Genomic DNA, 27,478 nt, shown 5'->3' on the forward strand with positions numbered 1-27,478 from the left:
ACAGTCGGTCATGTCCGTTCCTGTCTTAAGACTTCATGAGTAAATCTGAATAATCCACTGCAACTATCGACGTGCCTCTCAGTGTCTATTCCCCAAAATTAGCTTTTACTGATGTTGGGAAATAGTTTGACAGACAGTTGTGTCCTGGCTGCTAAAAGCAAAGATAAAACAGGAGCATTAAAGAAAAGTAATCGACTATTTTAATGGTCAGATTCATTCAAGACAATAAGGCCAAACATTTGCCGATAGCAACTTCTGAAATGTGTTTAGCGCTTTTCTCAGTTTGAATGAAAGTACAACTAGAAACAAACAAGTAATGAAGGCATTCGATTTGTTCTTAAAATCCAATATCTGCAGACTATGAGCTCATTACTGATAAATCACCTACATATTTTGTTCTATAATGTTTATTGACCTCTTCTGCTTTAAGATCTAACTTGCATCTTGTTCTGACGTGATCGTGTCTGTCGTGAAACTTCATCATTTGTTGGTTTGTGCACAGACAACACGAGAAAACCAAAGATTCGTAGAAAAGCTCATTGAGGAACTTGGCCCTGCCAGCCAAGGATTCTTGTGACTTCAGTGTGACTCCCATGGAAACACCACAGGGCCCGAAAAGCCTGAAATAGAGAGAAAGAAGGAGTGGTAGAGAGAAGGAGAATACTGAAAAAAACAACCTGAGTTGTTAGCAAAGGGACGAGTGACTCAGAGACGCTTTAGAGACTGACTGCTGGTTTCCAGTGGAAGGCCACGGTGCAGCCAGGATACTCCCTTCAGCCACTGAGCCTGCCTCATGCCCAAAAACAGAGATGCTGTCTTGCCCCCTTGTTTAACCACATGCGCATACACACAGTAACACACACTCACACACATGATGGACTAACTGGCATTTCCATGGTGCGGAGATGCATACACACACACACACGGACACGGACACACACATAGAAAACGACTTGTTCCTCTGCATCAGCACTTGATTGGACCTGTGATTCCATTAACTCCACCCCGAGGAAACAAATATAAGACCAGAATCCACTCGGGGTTTGAGTGTCGGACCTCTGGACCTTCAGGATGACTTGTGGGAACTTTTCTATCGCTCACTGGGAATATCATGTCAAACATTTGTGGACTTTTTTCCTCCTTGGATTCAGCGGACGAGCTCGCTGGCAGGTTATTTTTCTGCCATGGATAACGGATGAGAAGATGAAGGATCTGTATATACTTTAGATTTCATAGATTTCTTTGCAGTGTTGTGTGTCTGAGATGATCTCTGATCCCTTCCACAGCCGTGAGGAGTTTCTTTTTTTTCAACATGGAACTGAAACATGAATTCCTCTCCCGTGTATTTGCTCTGGAGTCAGCTGTCACATCTGGGTTTCACCCGACATGGGGGCTGAGGTAAATAATGCAGTGTAATAGCAGGAGGGTGAGAGTCGCACGTTCACACGCTTGCATCCACCTGGGAGCTGCTCAGTGTCATCGCCGTGACCCGAGTTTCACTGACAGACCACTTGCACTGAGTCGCTGAGGTCAGTGTGTCTGTGAGGGCGCTGCGAGCGAAATGAGACAGGAAGAGATATGGACAGAGCAGGGAGAGATAAAGCTGAGCAGCTGCTGTTTGCACACACACACACTCACACACAGACTCACACACATAAACAGTCTGTGTATCCTGACTCCTCCTCGTGGCCCCACCCTCCCCTCTCTCGTGCTCCCTCCCCTCTCTCCCTTCTCCAGTAGAAGGTACATGTGCAGTGAGCGACAGCAAAGCAGTTCAGGGCACGAGCCAAAGGAGCACACACCCACCAGCAAGAGAGCAAGGCTGCATTATTCAACGGATCCTCTTCTCTACACTCCTCTGGGGTAGGACTCACACACTCACACTCACACACACACTATCACACACTCTCACACCAGCAGATAAACTTCCAGACAGCTCCTGCACACACTCCCTCTCAGCAGCTGCAGTGGAGAGGTTCTCACCCAGCAGAGGTAAGGTTCATGGAGCTTCCACAGAGTTCTGTCTCCCTCTGAGACTTTGTGTTGGTCACTGACAAACAGTGCGACTGCTGTGCAAAGAATGTGCCCATGATGCTGTTGCTCGTTCGACTTGTTCACTCTGCTCTGAGCCAATTTTTTTTCCTTCTGGCAAGAGGCGCTGTGGAATAAGTTTTCCAAAAAAAGTTTCAGCTTTTTTGTTAATGCCTGCTGTTGAAGAGCGGGACATCAGACAGCACCTGTTAATGCTTGGGTACATTTCAGGAGCGTAAATGGATGCTTCATTTATTCAGAGTAAGTCCAGAGAGCACTTGTGAGCACACGGGTTCGCGGCTGTGGGCGTGTGCACACGTCGTTTTGCATGCGCTCCATCCCACCCACATGGGCGTGCATGTCCTTGTGCGCACTTTTGGTAATGGGCGGTGAGGGGATGGATGGCAAAGTTTGGTGCGTCCACCCACTCGTGAAGCAAACTGGAGAAGGCTTTCCTGCTGTTCTCTGGGAAATGGCTGTAAGGTTGTGAGTGGAGGAGCTGCAGAGGAATGGAAAAGCTCTTAGGTCGAAGCCTCTCCGTCACAGTGGATAATAACAGTGCTCGTACGTTTATTAATATCGCCGAATTCTTCTATGATTGTAGGTTAGAGCTCTGGTGGAATAAATAACTTTTTCGTACCTTTTACAATGTTGGAGGCATATTTAAATTCCAAATGGGGGCTTATTTTCATTTTATGCTCATAATTACAACTGTATAAACAAATCTACAGCATTAGAAAATGAAAAATAAAACACCCTCTTGTAGTCATTTCCCTGTTAGTACTCATCTAAACAGCCACACAGGGAATCCATGTCCTTATCAGGGCATCCTGCAGCATTTGTGTATATTATGAGTCAACACTTTGGTATTATGACTTGTGCAGCGACTTCAAGCCTCTTCTTTTTTTTTCTTTTGCTTCCATTTCTCCAAAAACTATTTTTGAGAAAACAGATAAAGACGGATGTTGCTTGTTCATATTTCTGTCCCTGGTCGTGGCTTCCTGTTTTCTGAGCAATTATGAAAGTATTTAATTGTCTTGTGAGTGAGCTGAAGGTTGGAGTTACTGTTTGGAGGGAACATGTTTTCTCAGTAGTGAGCTGCATGAAGTTGCTGAACAACTCCTGCCAGGATTCAGTGGTGCCGGGGGGCAGTGTAGGTTGTGACAGGGGAAACACCTGTGTGAATAGGGGAAGGTGCCAGGAGGAGAAGGTGTAGGAAAGGGCAAGAAAACCAATGCATTCTATTTAGAATAATTGTGTTCACATACTTGTGGGCGACCTCTGCCAGTCCTGTTTAAGTACATTCACTCCAAGTCCAGTAGAGACATTAAATCAAGTTTTTTAGATGCGCTTCCTGATTGAAAAAAGGAACTCGGAGAATATCATTCAGAAATAATGAGCAGACTCATCAGTGAAGGCGTGCGACCCAGACAAGGAGACGTTTCCTCATAGAAACTCCATTAAAGTGTAACGTGTGACTCAGACTGTGGGTTTGTGTATCATACCGGGGAAGCCAGGCCTGTACTGATAGTTTTCATCAACTCTCGCTCTCCTCTTCCACAGCCTGTGACTCATCCCCTCTGCATCTCTTGCTGAGCCATTATTGCCATGGAAACCCCGAGCCAGAAACGCGCCAGCCGCGGTGCCAGCGGCACCCTCTCGCCCGCCCGCATCACCAGGCTGCAGGAGAAGGATGACCTGTGCAACCTCAATGACCGCCTGGCAGTGTACATCGACAAGGTGCGCTCGCTGGAGTCTGAGAACGCCGGGCTGCGGATGCGCATCACCGAGTCCGAGTCCATGGTCACCCGTGATCTGTCGGGCATGAAGGGCGCCTACGAGACGGAGCTGGCCGACGCCCGCAAGACCCTGGACCAGGTGGCGAGGGAGCGAGCCCGCCTGCAGCTGGAGCTCAGCAAGATCAGGGAGGAGTACAAGGAGCTGAAAGCCAGGTAGGAGGAGCATGAAGGGACAGTGATGTCACAAAAATGAATTCAGCCACACACACATTTGATTACCTACAATAAAAATGTAGTATGAGTAGTAACTGCTCTGTGAAATACACGAGTTAAGACACAAAGGTGAGATCAAGTCTCATAAAATATTTCTTGAATGGCCTTAAAGCAATCAAAGCCAAAGTCCACTGTCGGAGTTTAGAATGTTCTATAAACTGGTCTAGAATATTCTTGTCAATTCACATTAATACAAAAATCCTTAAGGTTGTGCTGCTGCGACGTCTCAGCAGCCTCAGCTCGCCCCCCCCCCCCACCTCCAGCGTCCCTGGTTCATAATGTTCCAGAGTCAACAGCATTTCAACATTCTTGTGTGTGTGTGTAATGTCCCAAACCACCTCGTCGTAGTGGTTAAGGCGGAGCTGCAGTCGCAACACGTAAACATACGTCTCTGAACGCTGTAATAATACATATCGTGCTGTTCACACCTGTGGTTGTTCAGCACGACGGAGGCAGTGCAACACTCCTGCAATCTTCCAGCAGGAATGCAGTGAGGAGTCAGCGGTTAGAACCGTAGGTGACATTCCTGCTGGCTAAAGTTCATACGATTAATTATATGACAAGTGCAATTATGTCACTTCAGGCCTGCGGGGGTGTTAGAAATAACACACCTGCAAATAAATGGACTCCACCTTAAATATGAATGACTGCTCTGATGACAGAATGTCTTTGATTACAGAGTATGAGTCTGCTGCTTAAAGAAACTGAGCATTTTACACAATGCTGATAAGTATAGATCAATTTAAAGACATAGAATAAACTATTTGGCTCATTATCCCAGTTTTAAGATATGACTCAGTTCTCTGGAGAGTTTCCAAAGTTTTCCTTTTTCATAGACGAAGGAAAGCAGTAGTTGATTGTTCCAGTCAGACGCGTTCACAACAACAGGAAATTTGTCACTCTCACATTTTCTGGACATTTCACCAGGGGGTTGGAAAAGTTCTGGAAACTTTCCGCAGTCATTTCTGAGTCAAAAAACCTCAGTGTTTTATCCTCGGCGGTAACTTCAGACACACACGTGAACGTCGGCCTGTTGTAGCTGCGGAGGAATTTATGACCGTCCTGGCAAAGTTTCCCTCGGGTGAGAGAAGTCGTTATCTCCTCTCCTGAGTTCACTTATATTCACAGTTTTCCCTTTTAGTAGTTTCTCTGTTTAAATAGAGGAGAAGCAATGGAATAAAAAAAAAAAGACACATTCAACACTCTTTCAACACAGCATACTTTCTTTGTTGAAACTGTGTGTGTGTGTTCACTGCACACATGATGGGTTTTAGTGCTGTTGTGTTCTTATCTCTAAGATTGACATTGTTGATTCAGGACTGTAAATCATGTTGAGTGAATGTACATAACTCAGAGGGAGTGGCTCATAACTGCTGCACAGATAAATATATATTTAAGATATTAAACTCTGCAGGAAATGTGTCCTTAATGTGGCTCATTTATATTCTGCAGCTGCCTATTAAGCTGTTGACATACGATGTGGTGGTCATCAATCCACGGTTTGTAAATGTGCCCACACACTGTAGGTGGGTGAGGATGTTGATTCTTGTGTTCTCCGGATAAAGGCCAGTGTGTGTTGAGAGAAATGTTTTATCACTTATTTATCTTTAATCTCCATAATATCCTCCGTGTCACTGGGCTCCTTCTGTTTCTTCAACTGCAGGAGTAGAGTAGAGAAAAGCTCCCGCAGTAGTTTCCTAGGAAGTAGACTTTATGACGCACGTGTGGTGGAAAGAAAATCAGAATCCAGCCTGGGCCGGCTTTATCGGTTAGACTTTAGCCGGCCTGTTTGGTGTTTGGTTGCCATGGATCCCTGGGAGTCTTGGCTTGGAATGACGGGGTGGTGACTCAGAGGTTTTTTTTTCAAGGCCTCTGGAATGGGCTGACTGTGGACTCACTGTAACGGGAAGTGAGGCTTATTAATACACACTGAGGGGATTCTCTGGGCCGAGCAGGGAGCTTCAGATGGTAACAGGCACAGAGCAGTAAACACCGGAGCGCCGGGTCTCACAACACGTGGATTCTCTTTGTTTGACGTCCCCGAGTTTGACGGAACACACAGGAACAGGTGGAGCCCTCGGCACAGAGCAGTTGACTGGACACACCTGTTTCGCCCACAGGCACGACACAGTTAATTCTCACAGACCCGTCTTTGTAGGCATAACTATTCCAACAAACACATGCTCTCCCTCCTCAGGCGGACTGCTGGGGCCGTGTCTCCTGACGCCACTGTCTGACTCGTTAATAATTTAAAAACCGTGGAAAAGAGATTCCACATAATTTGGCAGAGGGTGGGATGTGGTGTTGTTAAACGACGAGTGAAGCCAGGTATTTAAGTCGAGGAAGTAAAACTGTTAAGAAAGACTGAACACGAGTCCTGGAGCTTCACGATGTTTCTGTACTGCACTCGTTCGGCGCCTGGCTCCCGATCTAACCTCCTGTTTTGCTGCTAGCTATGAATCGTTAGCCTTTGTGGAGGAACTGGCTTAGTGTCACTGGCATGACTTGTTCTGTGAATGCTCCACCCAGACAGAGGAGTGGCCAGACTTTCATCCAACTCACTGCAAATTGTTAAGTGACGTATGAAAACTAGACTGAGTATCACATGCCATCGCCTCAAGATCCATGAATTGTAGAGAATTGTGAAAATGTTGAAATACGCCTCATCTCACAATTAAGTTAAAGAAAGTTTCCCTCAGCACCAAACTTGAATTGGTTCGTCCCTGACCCACATCACATCCTTCAATCAGGTTTCATGGAAGTCCGCTCCGATTTGTTGTGTAATCTTGCTCATAAATAAACTATGATGCTTTGTGGCATGTGTATGTCTGCACTTCATTTCTGTGGGTATGAAATACTCTCTTTGAGTTTGGGAGATAAGGGTGGGACCGTTCTTGAGTTGCTGCAAAGTAAACAGCCGAGGCCTCTCCCTGATCAAATCTGCTGTGAACGCATGAAGTGGTGGATTTAGCTGCGCTCGCTCTGCCACGCCCGACCTCTGCACCGTGCGGCTCAGGGCGTGGCACCAGGTAGACCAGGCACTCAGACATTTTTTTTGTATATATACACAATCAGTCTGTTGGTCCAATGTTTTAAAAAAAGAATAGAATAATAGCTGCGGTAGACAAAACATGGCCGAACTTGTTGAAGTGCAGCTGCAGAGTTAAAGTCAATATAATTAAAAGATTTAGTGATGGACTGATGTACTGTTTATGCTCATGTGTTGTATTCAAGGACTGAATAGTCATGTCTGGGCCAGGACACTGCTATCAAGGAGCACAGTAGGAAATGCTCTTATCATTTTGCACACTCCCATTTCCTTCCGTAGGAATATTCTCTTGACCCACTTAACTTCTAGTATTTATGGCAAATGTTAGATATGAGCCTTTCAAAAGACTTAACAAAAACTTTTTTCAGATTTCAAGTTCTTTATATTTGATTACATTTGTGTTGTCTTTTTATTAATAGTTATTTATCTTAAAGTTTATGCCGACGCTGTAAATTATTGAGCCCCTATCACATTTTTTTGTCATAATGGTTTAATAACAAACGTCTTAATCACAAAGATTCGCAGATATACAGGTTATTTTAATTCAGGTAAATTCGCTAAAAAGCCTTTTTGTTATTTGTGAGCTGGAGTCTCCTGCTGAGTCATTTGACATTAGAGAAATGCAGAAATCCTTTCAAAAGACGTCAAACAGGAAGCAACACTTACAGTGTGATAAACAGAATTTTTAATATTAGTCAAACCTGTATCGAGGAGAAAAGTTAAGTGGTTTAATATGAGTCATGAGTTTCAGTGAGTAAAGTTCCTATATTTAACCTGCATGAACATTTTAAAATGTCTCTAAGGTTACAGCAGTATACATCCGAGCTATCTTTGGACCATGTTATAGATAAACAGGAGAAATCCAAGCTGCTCACGTCGGGTTTGTTGAGATTAAATGTTTGTGTTAAAAGTCTCTTCCTAATATGGAAAAGACCAAGACTGTATTCCTCTTCTGATCGAGCAGTTCAGTTTAAAAGAGAAGGGATTTAAAAGACTGAAGCTTTATTCCACTATAGTCAAGTGCATCATTAAACTTGGAGAATACCTTTAACTACTTGGAAAGTGGAGGACGTAGCTTTACTTCAAGATCTCAGACTGACTCCCAGCGGCATTATCATTATAAAGAATAAGAAATAGGTTTGAATTAATAATCTATGATTTATACTTAGAAAAAGACTGATAGACTGAGTTTCCCTTCGTCACATCAGATAAAAGTCGAGCATCGTCCTGCTGACATCTCTCAGACTGATTATATGAGGTTTGAACAGAACCAATGACTTTAACAAGCTCTTATTAGCTCAGTGTAATTAGTGGGATGAAAAATTAAGCTCGCCCTGTTGCTGTGATTCTGTTTGGTTTGTTTCACAGATGGATAAAAATATCCACTGCAGTCAGTCGCCTCTGGAGCAAGCACATTTATTTTAAACACACTTATTTAAGTCTGATTACTTCCTCCATAATTAAGTATGTATTACGGCATAAAAAAAGAGAGGAGGAAGAATTCTTCCCTTTTGCATTTTGAGAATAAAGTTGATATGTTGAGAATTAAGTCCACTCCTGTCATCCATCGTATAAAGTGAGTGAAACTAATGCGAGCTGCAACACGTCGGAGTGTTTGTGTAAACATCGCCATCGTGGCATTTGTCCTTCAGCAGCTATTTCAGTTCGCAGTCATCTCGTCCAAATTCATGTGTTTTGTACTGAACACTTTTCTTGGCTCAATCTCTTCAAAGATCTAATTCTGATTATCACAGCTCAGAGAAAAAATAATTTATTTGTTACTAAAACTGATTCTGAAGAACAATTTCTCACACAAAAGGAATTTTGAAGAGGAAGTCACATGTTCTAACCCACATAATCAACATATTCTTAAATGTTTGACCTAAATCTATACTTTATTCTCAACAGTTTTACCCTTGAAAGGCAAAATGGATTAAAAATCTTTTCCTTAAACCTGGCCCCAGTAATATTCCATTTAAATGCGGAGCAAAGTTTGAATTTGGCGAAAGTCAACGAGCTCCATGTATTTTAAAGAAGGTTAATATTTCATGGGTGAAATTGACGCTCGGCGTCCCGGCCCGTGCTGCAGGCAGCAGATCAGCGTCCACAGCTGATGTCACTGTTACTGTTCAGCTCCTCTCAGTTTGATCACGTCCTCTGTTCTTCTCGCCGCCTCGGGGGGGAAACCCTGTTCCCCTATGCTGATCTCAGCTCGTATCATGTGACAGCAGACAATTGTCTGTCACTTTGAGTCATGCGAGGGGAGAGAAGAGCTGAGAGAGGGGGTTTTATTTGGGTGTGTTTTCCAGCAGTGAAGTAAAATTGAATTATTCATGAAACGTTAAATAATATAAAAAATCCAGTCTAGCGCTTTGTGATAAGATTATTTATAGAATTTTCCGTAAAAGAGTTTTTTTTATAATTAGAATAGTTTACAAGTTGTGAATTGGTTTTTAGAACTTTTTTACTTTTAATTTATGAATCTAAGTCAAGTTGATTGTATATTAAAGGATAGAGCCAGATCAATATTGTTTTTTTGGGGCTGATAAAAATATTAGTGAACAAAACATTTGAATTGAAAAGACTAGACATATCGGCACCCAGGCCCAACAAGACCTTGAATTAAGAAAATTAACTTTCTGCATTTTTTAGTCTGTAAAATGGTAAGTTTTTTTTATATCTGCGAACACAAACCCTGAGACCAGTATGTCTGTGTAGGACTTTTTGATGGACTGATCTCATCACAGCAGCACTAGAGTTACTGTAGAGTCTTTATCTAAATGCTTCGACCCTTTCTGCTCAGCCCTCATTTGGACGATGCCTGTTTTGAGTGGCTGACTGGTCCGGTGACCGTTTGTTCTCCTCAGAATTGAACAGAAATCTCAACGATGGAAAACAGATGTTGCCTGTAAATGTGCTGGATGGAGCCGTGTGTGCTGGATTCAGTGGTGAACGAGTAATGAGAGAGAACTTCAGCAGAGCTCGGTACCAAGCAGGGGTTTTGGCGGGAGGTTGTAGTGTGTGTGTGTGTGTGTGCGTGTGTGTGTGTTGGAGTGGAGTTTATAGAGTTACAGTTTCCATAGAGCCTTCGGCAGCGGCCAAACCCTTGATGAACGGGCAAAATCACTTTAAGATGGTGGCTCTCTTTCTCTCCCTCCCTCTCCTGACTCTCCATGCTCGCTCACCCTCTCTCTACTCGGAGACCCTCCCCTTTCTTTGGAAGTGGGTATCGCGGGCGCTCCGCAACTTTAACCATTCCCGACACATTCGGTTCGTTCCAAACCATTGTTCCGTTTCCAGAGCTCATTTACTCTGGAATACATCTGAGCTGAATGGGATGTTTGTCTCAGTTCTACTATAACATCAACACAGAGCAATAAGAAAACACTTTATATTCTCAGTCTGTGACTAGTCTCACATGTTTTGCATTAAATGTTAATGTTTGAGGAAATGGGATTCAACATTTTTACATCTTGATGTGATTCCGGTTCCAGTACTGTGCTCTTTTGTTGGCTATATGGGAAAAACACTGCAGATGATCATTAGCATAATGTTTACCGCCATGTTTGTCAAATCCAGGAATACTTTTCATTTTCTTTAACTTTGTGAAATATGGGATTATAGGACATTTTCATCAATTTCCCAGATAATAATGAATGGATCTGGATTTAAAACATCAAGCACAATCATATATCTATGATTGTGTTCAATTTGCTGCAGATCCAATTCCAGATCTCGCAGATTTAAATGAGTCGGACAGATTGTTTCTGAGCGAGATTAGGCGAGAAACTACTGGATGGATTTCCACAAAACCTGCTGGAAGGATGTGGTATGGCTCATAACATTTTTGGTGCAGATTTGGATCAGGGGCTGGATCCAGGGTTTGTTTCGCTCTGTCTTTAACAATGTAAGATACAGGTAATTTCTCAAAAAGAGTAAAGAGTAGGTCATGGATCACAAATCAGGCAAATTTAAAAAGCAGATTTAAATAAGGGTTTGAACTCTACCCTTCTTCGTAAATCTTATTCTGTATACGCTGCCACTTTCCTGTTTTTGAAATGCGTTTGAAACAGACACCTGAATATATAGTTTAGATTTCCGCATACACACTTTTACCCGCACACTGGCTCACACGCTTCTGGCCCAGCAAGAATTTGGAAAATACTTTGCATGTTTTTTGTTTGTTTAGCGAGTTGCCAGGTGGGTGTGGTCTGCTTGCCACAGGGAACAGTGCAAGACAAAGACAGGAAAGCTCGGGAAAGACGATGCAGCGTTGTTGTCAGTGTTTTACTGCTCAGGCGGTGCCCTGTGCAAGGTCCAGATGCAGAAAATAGCTCCTGCTCTGGACCTGTGGTGTTTTCCTCCTCGTGTCAGATCGGCTGCACACTCACCACTGAGGTTCCCTGTGTTTCCTGCCTGTTTTTCAATGCCAGTCCATTTCTTTCTGGCCTCGCGTGAGAGCGCTCGGTGCTGAGGCTCGTCCCACAACCACAATTTGGTTATTCTCCAGGCAGCAAATCCCTTTTTATTCCCTTCAGGGTAGCAGAAGGCAACAAATGTCGACCAGAAGTTGTCACATCCTCATAAACTCCAGAAAGATTTTCTGTAGCTCAAATCTAACATTAGCAGACGTTTTGCAGAGTATTTTATTTTAGCTCTGCTGGAAACAACAGCTTGTCTCAGTGTTTGTTGTTAAATGTTCGTTAGTGAAGGTGGAGAAAACATCAGGGAGTTCTCTTATTAATACAAATAAGAATTAATCCTTCTGATACAAATTGTGAGAGAAAAATGTGGATTAACAATTCATAAATAAAAATATGAGGCTTTGAGCAGAGCAACACTTGTTATTGGCAGAGCGAGATGTTCCTGAACAGTCGAAGTGTCGAGGCGCTGCGGTTGAACCAGTTATAAAATGATGCAAAGCTGCATTGAGAAGATAATTATGAATACTTTTTAAATACATTTTACACATGGTCACAATTAGTCACATGAGAGAACCTAAGAAACGGAAATGGGAAGATGTGGGCTGATGAAGTCTGGTTTTGTTCGGATCAACTGTAAACTGGGAGTTTGTAGTCGGCATGGTAACCGCTAACGTGAAGATTTGTTATCCGGATTCGTCACTAACATTGTTTAACTTGCTGGTTTCAAGTTTATTTAACGACACTGTGAAAAATGGAAAAGTGAAAAGACAAAGTGTCCGTTTATCTTAGCAGATAATTGCAGCAAATTTAGTTCCGTTGAAAAGTGGCTCAACCAGCATCTGACTCACCCCCTGATGAATCATCAACTAATCATGCAGGGAGGAACAAGGGGTGTTTCATACACATACACACGTACACACACACACACACACACTTACAAGCGGGAGGGGCACCATGCTTCTTTCTCTACCTTCCGCCTGACACTGTTTGAGGAACAGTTTTATCGACTGTACATTTTTTTGTAAGGCTTGACTGGGACAAAGAGAGAGGACATCTAATTCTTTTCAGTCAACACAGTTTGTTTTAGTGACGGCTTAAACAAAACCATGCGCAGAGGAACACTGCCCATCCTCTCTCTCTATTTCTCTCTCTTTCTCTCTCTGTCTCTCTCCGGCTCGCACGTCCCCTTTGTAGCCGTCTCATCAGCTCATCAGCGCCGCTCGACATTTGCTCTGCTTTGAAACTGGAAACACTGAGAACTCTGTTCCCATCTGCCACATGTGGATGAGCATGGGTGGCCTCTGGCAAAGGCTGCGCTGTTGTTGGTTTCTGATGATTTTCCACACACACACACACGCACACACAATCCTTGATGTGTTCTTCATTCCAGTAGAGACACAGGAAATGTTCATGTGCCAGCCTGTTATGTTTTCTTTGCTGCATATCTTTGTCGGAGTTGCACAACACATTCGGAAAATCCGAGTTGGTGTGAACTAGCAGGCCTCATGGAGTTTTACAGTCCATACATCGTCTCAAGGCCCAACAGGTCACCTTAAACCCTTTAGGGCTGCACTAACTATTTAAGAATTAACTTAAAACAACTTTGATTCACTTACAAGGCTTTACATGAATATCAGAGCCCCTCACTCACGGACCCTTCAGGCTCCTTAGTTCTACGTCTTCAACTCTATCAGAGTCCAGGTCAAAGACTAAAGTTGACGGAGCCTTTGCAGTTCTGGCTCCTCGACTTTGGAACATCCACAGATCATTAGATCAGACTAGATTATTAGACTCTGTTGCTACTTTAAAATCTCATTGTTACCTTTTGTAAGCTTTACATGTTGAGTATGTTCTGACCTTTGAAAGCAGTTTATGCTTATTTGCTTGAAAAGTGCTCTTTGAACTAAATTATCATTATTATATAAAAATCAGGTCCTCAAATATGCATTATCCCATCTCTCAATGTTCAAGAAAGTATTTAATACAATTCCTGAATCTGCAACCAAATTTAATGAGGTTATTCATTAGCTCCAACTAACAATCAAAGCAATGGACAGGGACGAAAACAAGGATGTAATTAATCTAAATTAAACTTAAACATGTTTTTAGATTCCTTTTTTTTTCCTTATTAAAAAATTCGGCCATATTTCAAATTTGAATTTATTGTCCTATTTTATTTGCACACTTGTAACATAAAAATCAGCAGTTGTCCACTAATGCTGGTCTGAACTGTAAATGTATTTCACTTGGAGCATTAGGTTTGTTTTCGGCCACTAGAAAAGAAATCTCAATTTACTTTTCTTAAAAACTTAAAAACATAGACAAATATAATAATGGTTAGAATAAATTATAATTAGATTGACATTTGTTTTACTTTAATTTCCCTTTTTACACAGTATCGTACTGTACTCCTTGTTCCAGCTCTGGTTCCCTGTTTGTTTACTCAAACCTTATTATTCCTCTGAGTCACTGTTTCCCTGCAGTGTTCTCCACAGAAAGCTGCTTTGTGAATGTTTAAACTGAACAAAGTGGAAAAGGAAAGATGGAAGTTGGGCTATAATCAGGAAAAAGGGAACATTTAAAATGATCCATATGGAATTTGGCTGAAACACCCTTTTTTTCCACTCCTCAGTGAGTCATTGGGGAAACCCCCCACCCCCCCTCCCGACATGTGCCTACATATGCTTGCCAGATTGTGTGTGTGCGTGTGTGAGTGTGTATTTATGTAACATACCATATGGATCATTGAACACTCGTACTTCATGTCAGAGGAACTCTTTGTGTAGAACTACAGGAAACAAACGAGGTGTTGAGTTGTAGTAACCATAGCAACTCACTTCAGAGAGTCTGTGTTTTTTTTTAAACACGCTGGCAGGGAAACCCTCAGTTTCCCGGGTGGGACGGTTGTCTCGTTCTTTTTCTCCACAACTTGAGCAGATGTGCAGAGTGTTGACCCCCCCCCCCCCACTGCTGCAGGGGGGCTGCTTGGGTGTAAACAGCACCAGACTGCAGCTGTAGTGGGCAGCTCCCAGGTGCCTCAGCCCCTCGCAGCTTCCGCCATAAATAGGAACATGCTGGTGAATTTCAGTTAGAATGAGCTTGTTTGTGGATTGTCAGTTCGTTTAAATTACATGAAAAAAAATCAAGGTTTTACCTGTAGACATTCAAATGAAATTACAATGTAAATGAAAGGCAAACTCTTGAAAATGTCCAAACCAAATTTTCTGGTTTTTTTTCAGTTTGAAGACGGGTTTAGATAAATAAGATTTTGTGTTGACAGTCTGTGAATAATTTAGAGTCACTGTAGCTGGAGAGCAAATGAGGACATGTCTTATTTTCTCTTGGGAGAAATAACCTTTTTTTAAACATGATCAAGTGCAGCCAATAATATGGCCTCACATTATTAGGAGCCATCGAGTGAGAGGAGCACAGCCTGTTGGATTAGAGCATGTTGACCCTCAGAAGCTGGAAAGGGATTTGTAAAGAAGGTTGGACACATGTGGCAGCTCCATCAGTGCAAAGATCACACAATGAAGCTGAACTTTGTTTGAAAAATCTGGTAAAATAACCTTGAAAAATATTTCTGCACACACATTTAACTTCTGGAATTATTGCTGCTATTAAATCTTAAAGAAGACATCTGAGGCTTTGAGACAGGAGCGAAAACCAAGTGTTTCAGACAGAGGCTGAAAAGAGGAGCTGCAGCGATAGAGGAAAGCGATGTGTTTTCTGAACATCAGTAAACTTTTTCAAGTGATACCGAAATTAAAACCATGAACCTGAATATGAGCGGAATATCAGTAAAAATGGAGAACAGATATCCATACTTGTACTTCTTACTTTCATTTTTTTAAACATTAGTCTGCTCTTAAATAAATAAACTTATTTTGCCGAATGATGATTTTGTTTCGGTTTAGTTAGTATAGTTCAGAATCTCCTCCAGGCGACAAGAGAAAGAACTACAGCCTCTCCATCTTGAGATATTTCAAAATTATCCACAGAGAAATCTCTCCGTCTTTTTTATTCCACTGCGTCCACGGTGCGGTGGAAATGGCGTCCTAGCAGGTCTGATGACAAGGCCCGGGTTGCCGTGGCAACGGCATAGCAAAACAGGGGTGGGGGGGGGCTTGCGAGTGGGCTCTTTTCTCTCTTTCACTCCTCGAGGCGGGGTTCGCTTCTCGTTACTGGGCTGGACAAAGATAGCTGTGAGTCATCCTTGAGGCTGGGAGCCGAGCCAACACATTCCTCCTCCTCCTCCTCACATTTCTTGTCTCCATTATTCTCCCTCTTTCTCTTCACCTTTTTGTCTCTTTCTTTTTGCATTTCCATCTCACCCCCCCCCCCCCTCTCTCTACTAGATGGCCCTCCTCTCCCCCATCTCACTCTGTCTCTGTCCAATAGCTCCCATTTCCCTTTGTGCTTTGAAAATCGTCACTTTATTTTGCTCTGTTAGTGATTAAAGCCTCGTACAGCTCTGATATTGTAGCTGATGGAATGATTTAACTTTTCCAGTTTTTAATTTGTGTGTTTTTTCCATAAGAGAGCAGACATTTGCATTTAGAAAGAAAGAAGGTCGGGACGTGTGGTTTACAGTCCAACAACAATAAAAAAGCTTTCTGGAATAGCACATCTTTCCCTCTTTCTTTGCAGTGCTGCCATTTTGGTTCAAATGTTTCTCTTAAGTTTGCATTTCAAGCTGCTGCCTTGTTTCACTTGCAACCGATTTCCCTTATCTTGACTGTTTTTTTGCTGCCTTCTCTACGTCATTTCCCAGTATCACATTCGCTCTCATGCAGACTGTGTATTATTTATATGAGAAGTGTATTTCGTGAATAATATCTGAAGTGACTCCACATGTGTCCTGAGCCCAGACTGAGACACTTTGATGCTTCGGTGGAACAAAATGTAAACAGTGTCGGAGGATATTTACGCTGGAGCGCTGTAATTATACAATTCCAACTGGATTATATAAACGGGTACTCCCAAGCAAATGGCTGCAAAACACACACCCACACACACACACACACACACACACACACACCCTGCATTTGATTATGTAAATCATATATGGGAACACAGACATACAGTCGTGCTGGATATGCTGGCGTACGGATTTTTACAGCACATCAAATTGATGCGAGACAAGCAGGCAGACGCACTCTGTACACAAATGCACTTAACCTACACGGTGGTACACACACATTTGGCAGTCGACACACATGCGCCAGTTCAACCCACACACACAAAGAGAGGGAGAGGATTTTTTCTTGTGTTCTTTTAAGCCAAGATCCAGGAACAGCATCCTGGAGCTGCCAGGAGCAAAGAAACATGTTGAACAACAGAACCCACCAGTCGTTCATATCCGATAACTGAAGTAGTTATTAATATTATATGATGTTTTTGCATTTGACTGTTTGTTCTGTTTGTTATACAACCGTAGTATATCTGTGGTTTAACTCATTAGTGTATTGTTGCTCTGTGGCATCTTGTTGCCAGGTATTCTCTCTGGTTCATCACATTTGTTTATGAAGAGGAAACAAACTCGCAGCGAAGTGAATCAAACCCGGTTGTAACCTTTAAGTCGCTCCTGGGGTCGATCCACCGGGTCCATTAGTGCTAATCAACGTCACAGCAGTCACCTACACACACTCTGCACGCGCTCATCAGTCTGCACAACTGACAAGGCTGTGTAGTTTCAAGTGAGGTTTATCTCCAGCTTTAAACAAAATTGAAAATGTGTGTTTTGTGTGTGTGTGTAGGCTTTATCCCTAATGGCTTCCCACTGTACAACCCAGTTTAATAGAACAGAAAACGGCGTCTCTCTTTGTCTGGTTCTCACTTAACAAACCTCTTCGAGCACTGTTTGGCTTTTTTTAATTTGAGTCCAAAACGTGTTAATGAGCAGGACTGTGGTTAAATGTTCCACTATAACAACAACATTCTTTCCATCACACCTACAGAGCTGCACGCGCCTCGAGGAGCCAGCAGTTAATAGTCAGTAAAAGGTTTTTTACAGCGGTAGCTATGCCTCATTTTACCCTGGTTACTAATCTGCCTGTCTGGTGATCTGCCGCCTCCACACAGATTGACAGATTGATGAATATGTTCATGTGCAGGGAGCCGCGTTACTGTAGGCTTTCTGTTTGTAGCTCCGAGAATTCAGGGAATGTTTGTAGGTGTGTGTCTGTCTGTTTGTGTGTATTTCTCATGTTGTGAGGACACAAATCTGTTGCTGTCACATAATGGGACCTACCTTTCCTACGTCCCTATTAACGTAAATCGTTAATTTGAAGAGTTAGATGAGGGTTAGGATCCAGTCGTTATGGTTATTGTTAAGGATTAGGTTTGGGTTAGGCTGTCTACAGTGAATGAAAGTCAATGGAATACGGTGATAAGGATAGCTGTGCTAACCTGTGGGTGTGTTTGTGTGTCTGTGTGTGTGTGAGCATGCGTTCCTGTCTGTTCTGGGCTGTTTTCCAGACACATTGTTTCTGCATATAACTATAATCTCAACTAGGTTGTAAAGACTCACATTCTTGTCTCTCTTTATGAGCTGATATTTTTTAAACGGAACAAACGTTGACTTCTCAGTGATTAACTGAGCCTCTTTCTTCTTGTGTGTTCACAGTAACTAAGAGCTACTTGTCGAGCAAAGAAAAATGGAGGCAGACAATCTGCCCTTGAGCAAGACTTTTACAATCAGCTGCTAAATGGCAGAGGAGTGTGTTTGGCCTGAGCTATGAATGAGGTTTATTTATACAAATTGGTGCAATGCTGCAACAATAGGAATGTACGAACATCTGGTCCAACATCTGGTCATTTAAATTCAATTATGGGCTCTGGAGTTAGTAACTGTTGCATTTCCACAGAATATATAGATGCAGGTTTCTTAGATTACCCAGGAAAAGTATATTCCTACAGTCCTGCTGTAGTATAGATATTATATTTAAAAAGAGGGGGGACTGAATATTAGAAGCACCGCTCAGTAAATCACAATACAAGTCATGAGCCTCCAAAACGACCATAAAGTTGAATCAGTAGCTCTGTAGAATAGAACCTGAGCTTTATAAGTTTCATTAAGGTTGAGTTTATTATTTTTAGTGAGGTATTCTTGTCTAGTTTTATTCTTTGGGTTCATGTGCAATTATCATACTTGTGGTATTTGGACTCACTCAAACTTTCTTTTCTCTTTTCCTTGTTTTTTTTCCCCTTGAATTTCCACGCTGACGCTCTCAAAGCGTGATTGCACATCTGCAAAGCATCAGCGCTATGTTTGCTCTCGATTTGATTTCTTCTGGTCATTAAAGTCTCCTTCGTGTTTCTCATTGAGCCAATTTATCTCTCTCTTAAGTATAAAGAGTATTTACGGGGAGTTTGTCGTTTGTTCCTCCCGCTCGTCCGGACTCTGGCTGTTCTCCCACCCGGCTGCCTGTGACCAGAGGACTGTGTGGTCTGTGCAAGCAGCCTGGAAGCCATCTCCTCCAGCAGATGGCCATTATTAGTGACAATGAAGTCTAGCCTCGGGGCCAAATAGAATAACGGGGAGCCCATTTCCTCCTTGGCTGTGCATGAGGAATATTACTAACAACCTTTCTCGCTACCCTTCTCTCTCCTCCTCTTCTGCTGGGAGTGTGTTATTTTTCCATGGCTGCCTCCAGGTTTTTTTTTACTTCTACCCAGCACTCTCAATTGTTTCCTGTGGAGACATTAGAGGAGAGGAGGAGCAAACATGCACAAGCACATGCGCAACAAACGTGAATTCTTTTAATTCAACACAGGTTCCCTTGAGATGGAGCTACACAGGCTCCTTTTCATGGCAGAATGCTCATAACAGTGCACTGATGTGTTGGCCAGTTCACATCAACGCTGGACAACTGCTGCACTCACTGGACTGTACAACGGCAGCTTGTGTCATTCGCAGCTTCTGTCACAGCAGCACAGTTACTCAGCGCTCAGGTTTCAGCAACATGTTCTCATTAAGTACGAGCTGATCACATGACTCAAAGTACCAGAGAAACATTAACTGTGTGTGGAGAATAGAGCAGGTTATATAAACCTTGTACAGAAAAGGAAACTATAAATGTACAGCACCATTTAAACACAGCACTTTAAAGTGCTGAACATGAATTCGAAAAGTAAAATAAAGTCAAAATAGAATAAACAGTCCAGTGGTTTTTGTGTAATCCTTCCACCTAGCAGACAAACAAAGAAACAATAGAAAACGTAACTTCCTCCTCGGAGGTAATGTTTGAGTTTGTGAAGCCACCTGATAAATCACAAAGCTCCAAACTGGCCCAGTCGCCATGAGTCACAAAAGCAAATGGTTCATTAGATTCTGTTGATGATAAGTTTCCTTTCCTGAAAAACAAAGACATGCTCCACTGCCAGAAGAGGAAGAGAGGCCACGATTATAACTCACCAGCAGGGATTAGACGGAAATAAACCTCAGAAGGCGATAATGACACTTCACAGCCTCGAAGACGCAGCAAACTAACGTCCACATTGTCTGGTGTCTTCACAGGAACATTAAGAAGGAGTCGGACCTGGAGGCGGCTCTGGCCCGACTGAGGGACCTGGAGGCCTTGCTCAACTCTAAAGATGCTTCACTCAACACCGCTCTGGGGGAGAAGCGGACCCTGGAGGCTGAGGTGAAGGACCTCAAGGCCCAGCTGGCAAAGGTAAAAACATGACACCAGGGAAGTCTTTCAGAAACTAAAGAAAGTCCTGTTTGTTCATATTGTTGTGGCTCAGTTCGTGTCTAAGTGTAATTCAGGGTAAAGCCACTGGATGTATATAAAGATGGAGGACATGGCTGCTGCCTTAAAGTGATGCCAAATTGGTTTTGATCGCCCCCCGGTAGCTGGCTGCAGTATCAGCCAGGTCATAAACCCTGCCTCCTCCATGTTAGTGGATGGGACGTGGTCCAGACTTAAGATTAAGATACATTTATTTGTCCCAAACACATGCACAGACATGCACAAGCACACTCATGCAAGGAGGGAAATTTAGCCTCTGCTTTTAACCCATCTGGTGCAGGACACACAGAGCAGTGGGCAGCCATGTACGGCGCCCGGGGAGCAGATGTTGGGGGAGTAAGGTGCCTTGCTCAGGGGCACTAGACAGGGTAGGCAGAATCCTCTTGGATTTTTGGACAGATCAACCCAGGTTCGTCTTTTTGTTGTTTCTCCGTGGAGTCGAACCAGAGACGTTTTCTGCCCATAGTCCAAGTTTCTGCCACTAGTCCACCGCCAAAGTAAAAATCACATTGTTTCTGGTGAACCGTTGAATAGAAAAATAGAAAAATGTATTTAGTTTTCATTATCTTTGACATTTTACATTATTTCCCTCTATTTATACAAAATTGCATTGAATATGAGAGAGTGAAATAATGTAAAGTTGCCATTTGTTAGAAAACCAATCTTAGTTTGAAGACATCACCTCAGTGACATGTGAGATGATGATTTCCTGGTGTGGGGTCACTTTCTCTTCCTCCTGTTCAATTTAATATGACCCTTGCAGGCCGTTGATTATGAATGAGGACATTGTGGACACGAGTTTGAATCCTCTGTTTGTTTTATCAATGAACTGCACTACAGGACTCATGCAAATAGAGTTGTGGCCTTCCTCCACCTACTGGTCACACGTAGAAACTGCAGGATTTGCCTTGAAAGACACAGTTCATGACTCGATCACTGCTGCGCAGATTTCACCTTGGGCTGCGTTAGATTTTTGGAACAGTTCTCTCATCTCTCTTTCCTCTCCTCCCTCCCAGTTGGACGGGAACTTGGCCGATGCCAAGAGGCAACTGCAGGACGAGATGCTGAGGAGAGTGGACGCCGAGAACCGCCTGCAGACCCTGAAGGAGGAGATGGAGTTCCAGAAGAACATCTACAGCGAGGTTCCTACTCTTCACCTCCACCCTTCTATTTTTACTCCACCGTCTCAGTCATCTGTCCTACTTTCCATTTTCCACAGGATATTGATTTGCTTCCAACCACCTACTTGTTTTGCTTTACCCCCTTACGATTTGTCTCGGCAGACCCAATTTCTCTGCTTCTCACCTCCACTTCATTGCATATTACTTGTATTTTAACATAAATATTATAAACACAGTAGAAGTAGCATATAGTCACATTTTGTAGTCACATATGTCGCACTGGCAACATATGTGTGTTTTGTTTTGTTTTCCAAATAGATTAGACGTATAGTTTACAGGTCACAGGTCCTTTAACTTGCTCAAATTCGTACAAAAATTTGCAGAAAATTTGAAAGTGGTGAAAATGTACGTATTCTGGAGGATGGGTGTCGCAAAATGGCTCAACGGTGCCCCCCCCGAGACTCCCGGAACATGTTCACATTGACCGATCTTCATCAAAATTGATAAACAGGTGTATCATGACCAGACAAACAAAGTCTATAGGTGCAATCGGAAAAACGCAACAGGAAGCCTTCTATTTTGCATTTAGTGGCCATTTTGGCCATATTCCACATTTTTACTATGATGTACTTGTACCAGGGCTTTCATAAGATCAACTTCAAATTGAGATGAGTGTCATCACAACAAGACAGAGATACAAACTAACTCAAAGATAGTGTGACCGTGGCGTTGCGTCAAAGTTTGATTACACACCATTAAAACACAATGTTTTGTATCGCGGACATACATGGACCATGAATCCTTTGATGCTGATCCGTCAACAAACAACTCCACTACTGCAGTGACAGTGTCAGTGTCATAGATCAAGGGAATATTTATGTCTAGCAAAGGTGACGTCGCCCTCTCTCAGAATTTCCTCAAACCGTGTAAATATTGAGGTACGGCGAAGGTTCATCCTTCACCAAAGGAGACGATGTTGTCATAACTCCACTGTGCATTTTCCTATCACCACCAAACATGCATATAACTGTGTTTTCCACCATCTAATGTCGCTTCTTCCTCTTTCTACAGGAGTTGCGAGAATCCAAGCGCCGCATGGAGACTCGCGTGTTGGAGATTGACGGCGGGCGGATGGACTTCGAGAGCAAGCTGGCCGAGGCCCTGTCTGAGCTGCGAGCTCAGCACGAGGAGCAGGTCCGCATCTACAAGGAGGAGATTGAGAAGACCTACATGTCCAAGGTGAGTCTGGATGCTGCTGGAGCTCTGTCGCCACCTAGAGGCAAAGCAGAGGCCTGGTATTCTTTGTAGTTGTGGGTTTTTCCTTATTAAATAGATAATCCGATTAAGCACATTATTTATTTACACCCTAGTAAAATAATCAGTCTCGTTTATCTGCTTATTGATCTAAATTTAGGAGGAAAATTTATTTCATTGAACCACTGTCCACTTGGGAACCTAATGAGGAATCTGGATAAACACAACAGCTCTTTTTGACATTGGATTTGTCTTTTTTGTGATGGAAGCTAAAACTAAACCAATCTTTATTTTCCTAATTGACCATCTGAGGAAACTACTTTGGGAATTGCCGATTGCATCTCTGTTAAATTAATAAAAAGGATTCTAGGAAGGAGTTCAGAGCAGTGAACCTCTGCCACTAGCTGACTGTGTGTCTCTGTGTCCGTCAGCTGGAGAACGCCCGTCTGTCCGCTAACAGCAACAGCAACATGGTGGGCGCCGCCCACGAGGAGCTGCAGCACACGCGTGTTCGCCTGGAGAGCATGTCAGGACAGTTCAGCCTGATGCAGAAACAGGTACCTGACGTCGCCAAGAATGTTCCAAAACACTGCTCTAAGCATTATTGATCTAACATCGACCTTCACCTACACACATCGACTCTACACTCCTGTGTAACAGGCTGCTTAACTAACCAGCCTCTGTGCCTTATCTCCACGTCAGCTGTCGGCCAGCGAGGCCAAGGTGCGCGAGCTGGAGGAGGCTCTGACGCGGGAGCGGGACCTGATGAGGCGGCGTATGGAGGATAAGGAGCGTGAGATGGCTGAAATCCGAGCCCGCATGCAGCTGCAGCTGGACGATTACCAGGAGCTGCTGGACATCAAACTGGCCCTGGACATGGAGATCAGTGCGTACAGGAAGCTGCTGGAGGGCGAGGAGGAGAGGTGAGATTGTAGAGAAATGAGGTCATTCACCTGCCCACGTCCTGGATGGGCCACGTGCAGATAAGCTGAGTTTCTTCAACTTGTTCTTCTGCTTGTGTCGGTGGCTGTTTTGAACTATATCAAGATCTTTGGAACGATCTTTCCGTGGAAATAACGACAGTATAAAGTGTTTCTGAATCCTCAATTATGAACAGTTTAGTAGAAACAAATTGACATCACGTCCACCTGGTAGTTTACCTGGTTAAGCAGGTGCCTGATGTGGAGAGGCTGCGTGTCTTCTCACCGGACCTGTCAATGAACATATATAATACACAATAAATATCTGACAAAAACAACTGACAGTGAACAAGACACAGGCTCAGTGAAAGCAATAATCACAGGTACAGATAACTCAATAGGGATCATATTAAAGCTGTTGACAGGTTTAAGGAGGATTTCACACCAGCCTTGTTTGGTTTGGACCTTCAGAATTTTACGTTTAGTCAGAATATCAGGTGTGAAACGTGGTACAGACCAAAAGAGGTGACCTCGGTATGTATCTATGTTCTAAACCTCTCCCTCCCTCCTTCCCCAGGCTGCGTCTGTCTCCCAGCCCTCCAACCATCAAGGTCTCCATCGCACGGACCTCCGGCTCCGGCCACAGCCACACCAGCCGCCTGCTCCAGTCGGCCACCGCCGCTTCCAGCAGCCGCAACTCCTCCGGTGCGGCCAGCTCCAAGAAGCGGCGCCTCAACGACAACGACAGCGAGACGTCCAGCATGGCGGGCGGCGCCGTGACCAAGACCCGCCTCAGTCAGCACGCCTCAGCCAGCGGCCGCATCACTGTGGACGAGGTCGACCTGGAGGGCAAGTTCATCCGTCTGGGCAACAAGGCCGACGAGGTAACTGAGTCTGTCCATCATCTGTCTTTAAACTCTGTTCAACTGCTTTAACTGAAACTGCCCCTCACAAAGTGATAATGAAATACTCACCTCAGACAAAACAGTCACTATAGTTTGTGTTAAAACAACATGTTTAATCAACGTTTCTTAATGTGACTCTCATGGTTATTTAGGCAATTTGTTATAGATCCAAATGAAAACCTGGATCTAGACAATTTAAATGTGCATCCTAAAGAGACTGGTGGAGTTTATCCACTTTACTGACATTCCAGTTTTCTGTGTGATGCTTCGTTGCATTTCTGTCCTTTGAATAATTATTTATTGACTATAATAAAATGCTCTGTTTCCATGTGTCTCATGTAGGATCAGCCACTTGGCAACTGGCAGGTGAAGAGACAAGTCGGGAGCGGCACCCCGATCGCCTACAAGTTTCCCCCGAAGTTCACCCTGAAGGCTGGAGGAACCGTGACTGTAAGTATCGTTTGTCAGGAGCAGTTTGACAGTTCCTGGTTGAGAATGTGATCCCTCTGACCCCTGACCTCTGACCTCTTCAGATCTGGGCTGCATCTGGCAGCGGAACCCACAACCCTCCCACTGACCTGTTGTGGAAAACCCAGAACTCCTGGGGCACCGGCGACCTGCTGCAGACCAGCCTCATCAATGCCAACGGAGAGGTTCGGACCTCACTTCACCTCCATCACACGTTTCTGTTCCTTTAACTGCAATAACTCAATTATTTACCTCACCACCAGGAAATGGCCATGAGGAAAGTGACCCGCACCCTGTTCCGTGAAGATGAGGAAGATGACGACATGGTAAGAATTCCTCTAAATCTGAGATGCTCATTCATTAAACATCAGGAACAACACGCCTCTCTCGGCTCATCTCCCACTGGAGCGTCAGCGTTCAGTAACTCACCTTGTTGTGTGTCTCCCCCTGCAGGGAGCTCACAGCACCAGCGGGGGGGAGAATGAGTACAACCTGCGGAGCCGCACGGTGATCTGCGACTCCTGTGGGCAGACGTCGGACCGCTCCGGGGGGGTGTGCAGCAGCGGGGGGCTACCTGATGCCCTTGTGGGACATTCCTTCTTCATGGGCAGCAATGAGCCTAGACAGGTACTGTACAATTACTGTGTTATAACACAAGGACTTGAAGCATTGCAGCTTGTATAACATATTATTTTACACAATTTTTTTTCTGATTTGAATTAGTTCAAATTTGCAGAGAAAATTTGCAAAGAAACAATTAAAAATCACAGGAAAGTAGATTTGGAATCCGGTTTCTTAAGCGTCTGTGTTTATGAACATGTGATCTCCTGCACGATGCATCTGATGACACTGAAAACACAAAATGATGATGATGATGACATTTCTTTAACATTTATCCATTTTAGTTTTATTTTAGGCTTAATTTTAAACAAATTATTTGATTTTTGCGCGTAGTTTTCAGATTTTCTTTCCTCAACAATTAACGCTGCACTCTCTCTCCTTCAGGCTCATGGGAAGAACTGCTCCATCATGTAAAAACCAAGCAGCTCCTCACTTCAACCTCCTGCAGCCGCTGTAGGAGAATCCTTTTCTACCATCGCCCTGATGTGTCTTTATTATTATTTTTACCTTTTTTTTTATATATATGATCTTGTCTTATTTTGTATCCACATTATTCTGCAGGTTAGATTTGCTTTGCGGTGTTTTCGGGCGAAGGGCACAGGACTTTCAAATTCCGCTTTAGAGTTTTGTATATTCAAGTTACATTATTGCATGTGTTCTGTGCTGAGGCTTGTACTGTATCCTGCTTGACTTGCACGCTCTCTCTCACACACACACACACACACACACACACACAGACACACACACACACACAGCTCCATCGACCAGTGCTTGTGCTTCGATCCAAGCTGGGGTTTCACATTTAATGGCCAGGCTGTCAACACTCAACACGCACAGCTAGTGAACCCTGTCAGGAATCCGTCTCCCCAGTGAAGTGAATCCTGTGGGGGTTTGTTGTTAATCATGTTTATCTCCCAGTAAATGCAGCTAATCTCTATTCAAGATGCTGGTTATGTTTACAGTTTAAATATATTATGCATAGTATTGTTGTGTAAAAAAAGATAAAGTAGCTACGGGGGTTATATTCTTGAAAGTTGTCTTAAGAAAGCCGAAGTACTGTAAACTCAGGGTGTAGATCAGAGCTTGTTTCTCCTTCTCCTGAAACACACTTGTGGATTTATATCCGTGCAGCTGTTGTGCGCACAGAGAAAAATAATAGTTTGAGATGAATATATATATTTTTTCTGCTTCAGTTTCAACACCAGATAAATTAATTTGTATTTTTGTTTGCTGGATAAGTTGAATGTACCTGTTCTAAATCTCAGTGTCTCAGCTAGAATGTACATTTACATGTGTCGCCTTAATATGTCGGAGCAATTCCAAAGATTTTGATAAAACAAAGTAGGAAAAATCAGGGGTTGGTGCATCTTGAGTCGACTTTACTAACGATTTTGATGCCATACTTGCAGAATATATTTATAGTACTTCTGTTTATTCAAACAAATAAAAGCTTTTGTACTAGAGACCCGTTGCAGCTTTTCACACAGAGCTCGTTTGTATTTGAAAACATTTTCCCAAACTTTTTTTTTATACAGATTATAAATATAAATGCACCTTCATAGAACAGAAGGAAACACTCGCTGCTCGCTCACATGTTTCAGTCTTGTGACTCTCAGCCGTCCTCTGGTTTGTGTGGCTCCTAAAAACTGGTCATAAGGGCTTCTTCTTTTCCACTAAGCTTACTGGCTTTTTTTGCAAACCCGCAGGCGTGACGTTTGGATCCGAGGAAAACTGTGGGGTTTGTGTACTTTGTGACTTTGGCTTTTTTTCCGCACTGCTTTTATTGAGGGTCTTGCCAACTATGCACAGCAGTTAGATTTATACTGTAGTCTGGCAGCTTCAGTCATTTGTACTCCAGAGAAAAGCATAACCAAGCATTTATGGAAAATACTTGATAGCTGCTTTTGGATGTTTTGT

At 43.3% G+C, this 27,478-nt stretch overlaps 1 protein-coding gene across 1 annotated transcript; it reads left to right on the forward strand.

The window, feature by feature from the left end:
• Positions 1 to 1,789: 1,789 nt before the first annotated feature.
• On the forward strand, positions 1,790 to 26,291 carry LOC133014428 (lamin-A-like). Its single transcript, XM_061081666.1, has 13 exons — positions 1,790 to 1,863; positions 3,595 to 3,983; positions 20,038 to 20,194; positions 21,289 to 21,414; positions 22,465 to 22,632; positions 23,079 to 23,204; positions 23,350 to 23,570; positions 24,145 to 24,451; positions 24,815 to 24,922; positions 25,006 to 25,125; positions 25,204 to 25,266; positions 25,394 to 25,567; positions 25,946 to 26,291. The coding sequence occupies exons 2-13, from the start codon at positions 3,640 to 3,642 to the stop codon at positions 25,973 to 25,975; spliced, it is 1,944 nt and encodes a 647-aa protein (XP_060937649.1). The 5' UTR covers positions 1,790 to 1,863; positions 3,595 to 3,639; the 3' UTR covers positions 25,976 to 26,291.
• Positions 26,292 to 27,478: the final 1,187 nt, after the last annotated feature.

The sequence above is a fragment of the Limanda limanda genome, chromosome 11 (assembly GCF_963576545.1).
Source record: "Limanda limanda chromosome 11, fLimLim1.1, whole genome shotgun sequence".
Classification (NCBI taxonomy): Eukaryota; Metazoa; Chordata; class Actinopteri; order Pleuronectiformes; family Pleuronectidae; genus Limanda; species Limanda limanda.

Coding starts and splice junctions, on each gene's coding strand:
- LOC133014428 (XM_061081666.1), top strand. CDS start 3,640: ATGGAAACCCCGAGCCAGAAACGCGCCAGCCGCGGTGCCAGCGGCACC. Junction 23,205..23,349: donor TCAGCCTGATGCAGAAACAG/GTACCTGACGTC, acceptor TCTCCACGTCAG/CTGTCGGCCAGCGAGGCCAA. Junction 25,568..25,945: donor GCAGCAATGAGCCTAGACAG/GTACTGTACAAT, acceptor TCTCTCCTTCAG/GCTCATGGGAAGAACTGCTC.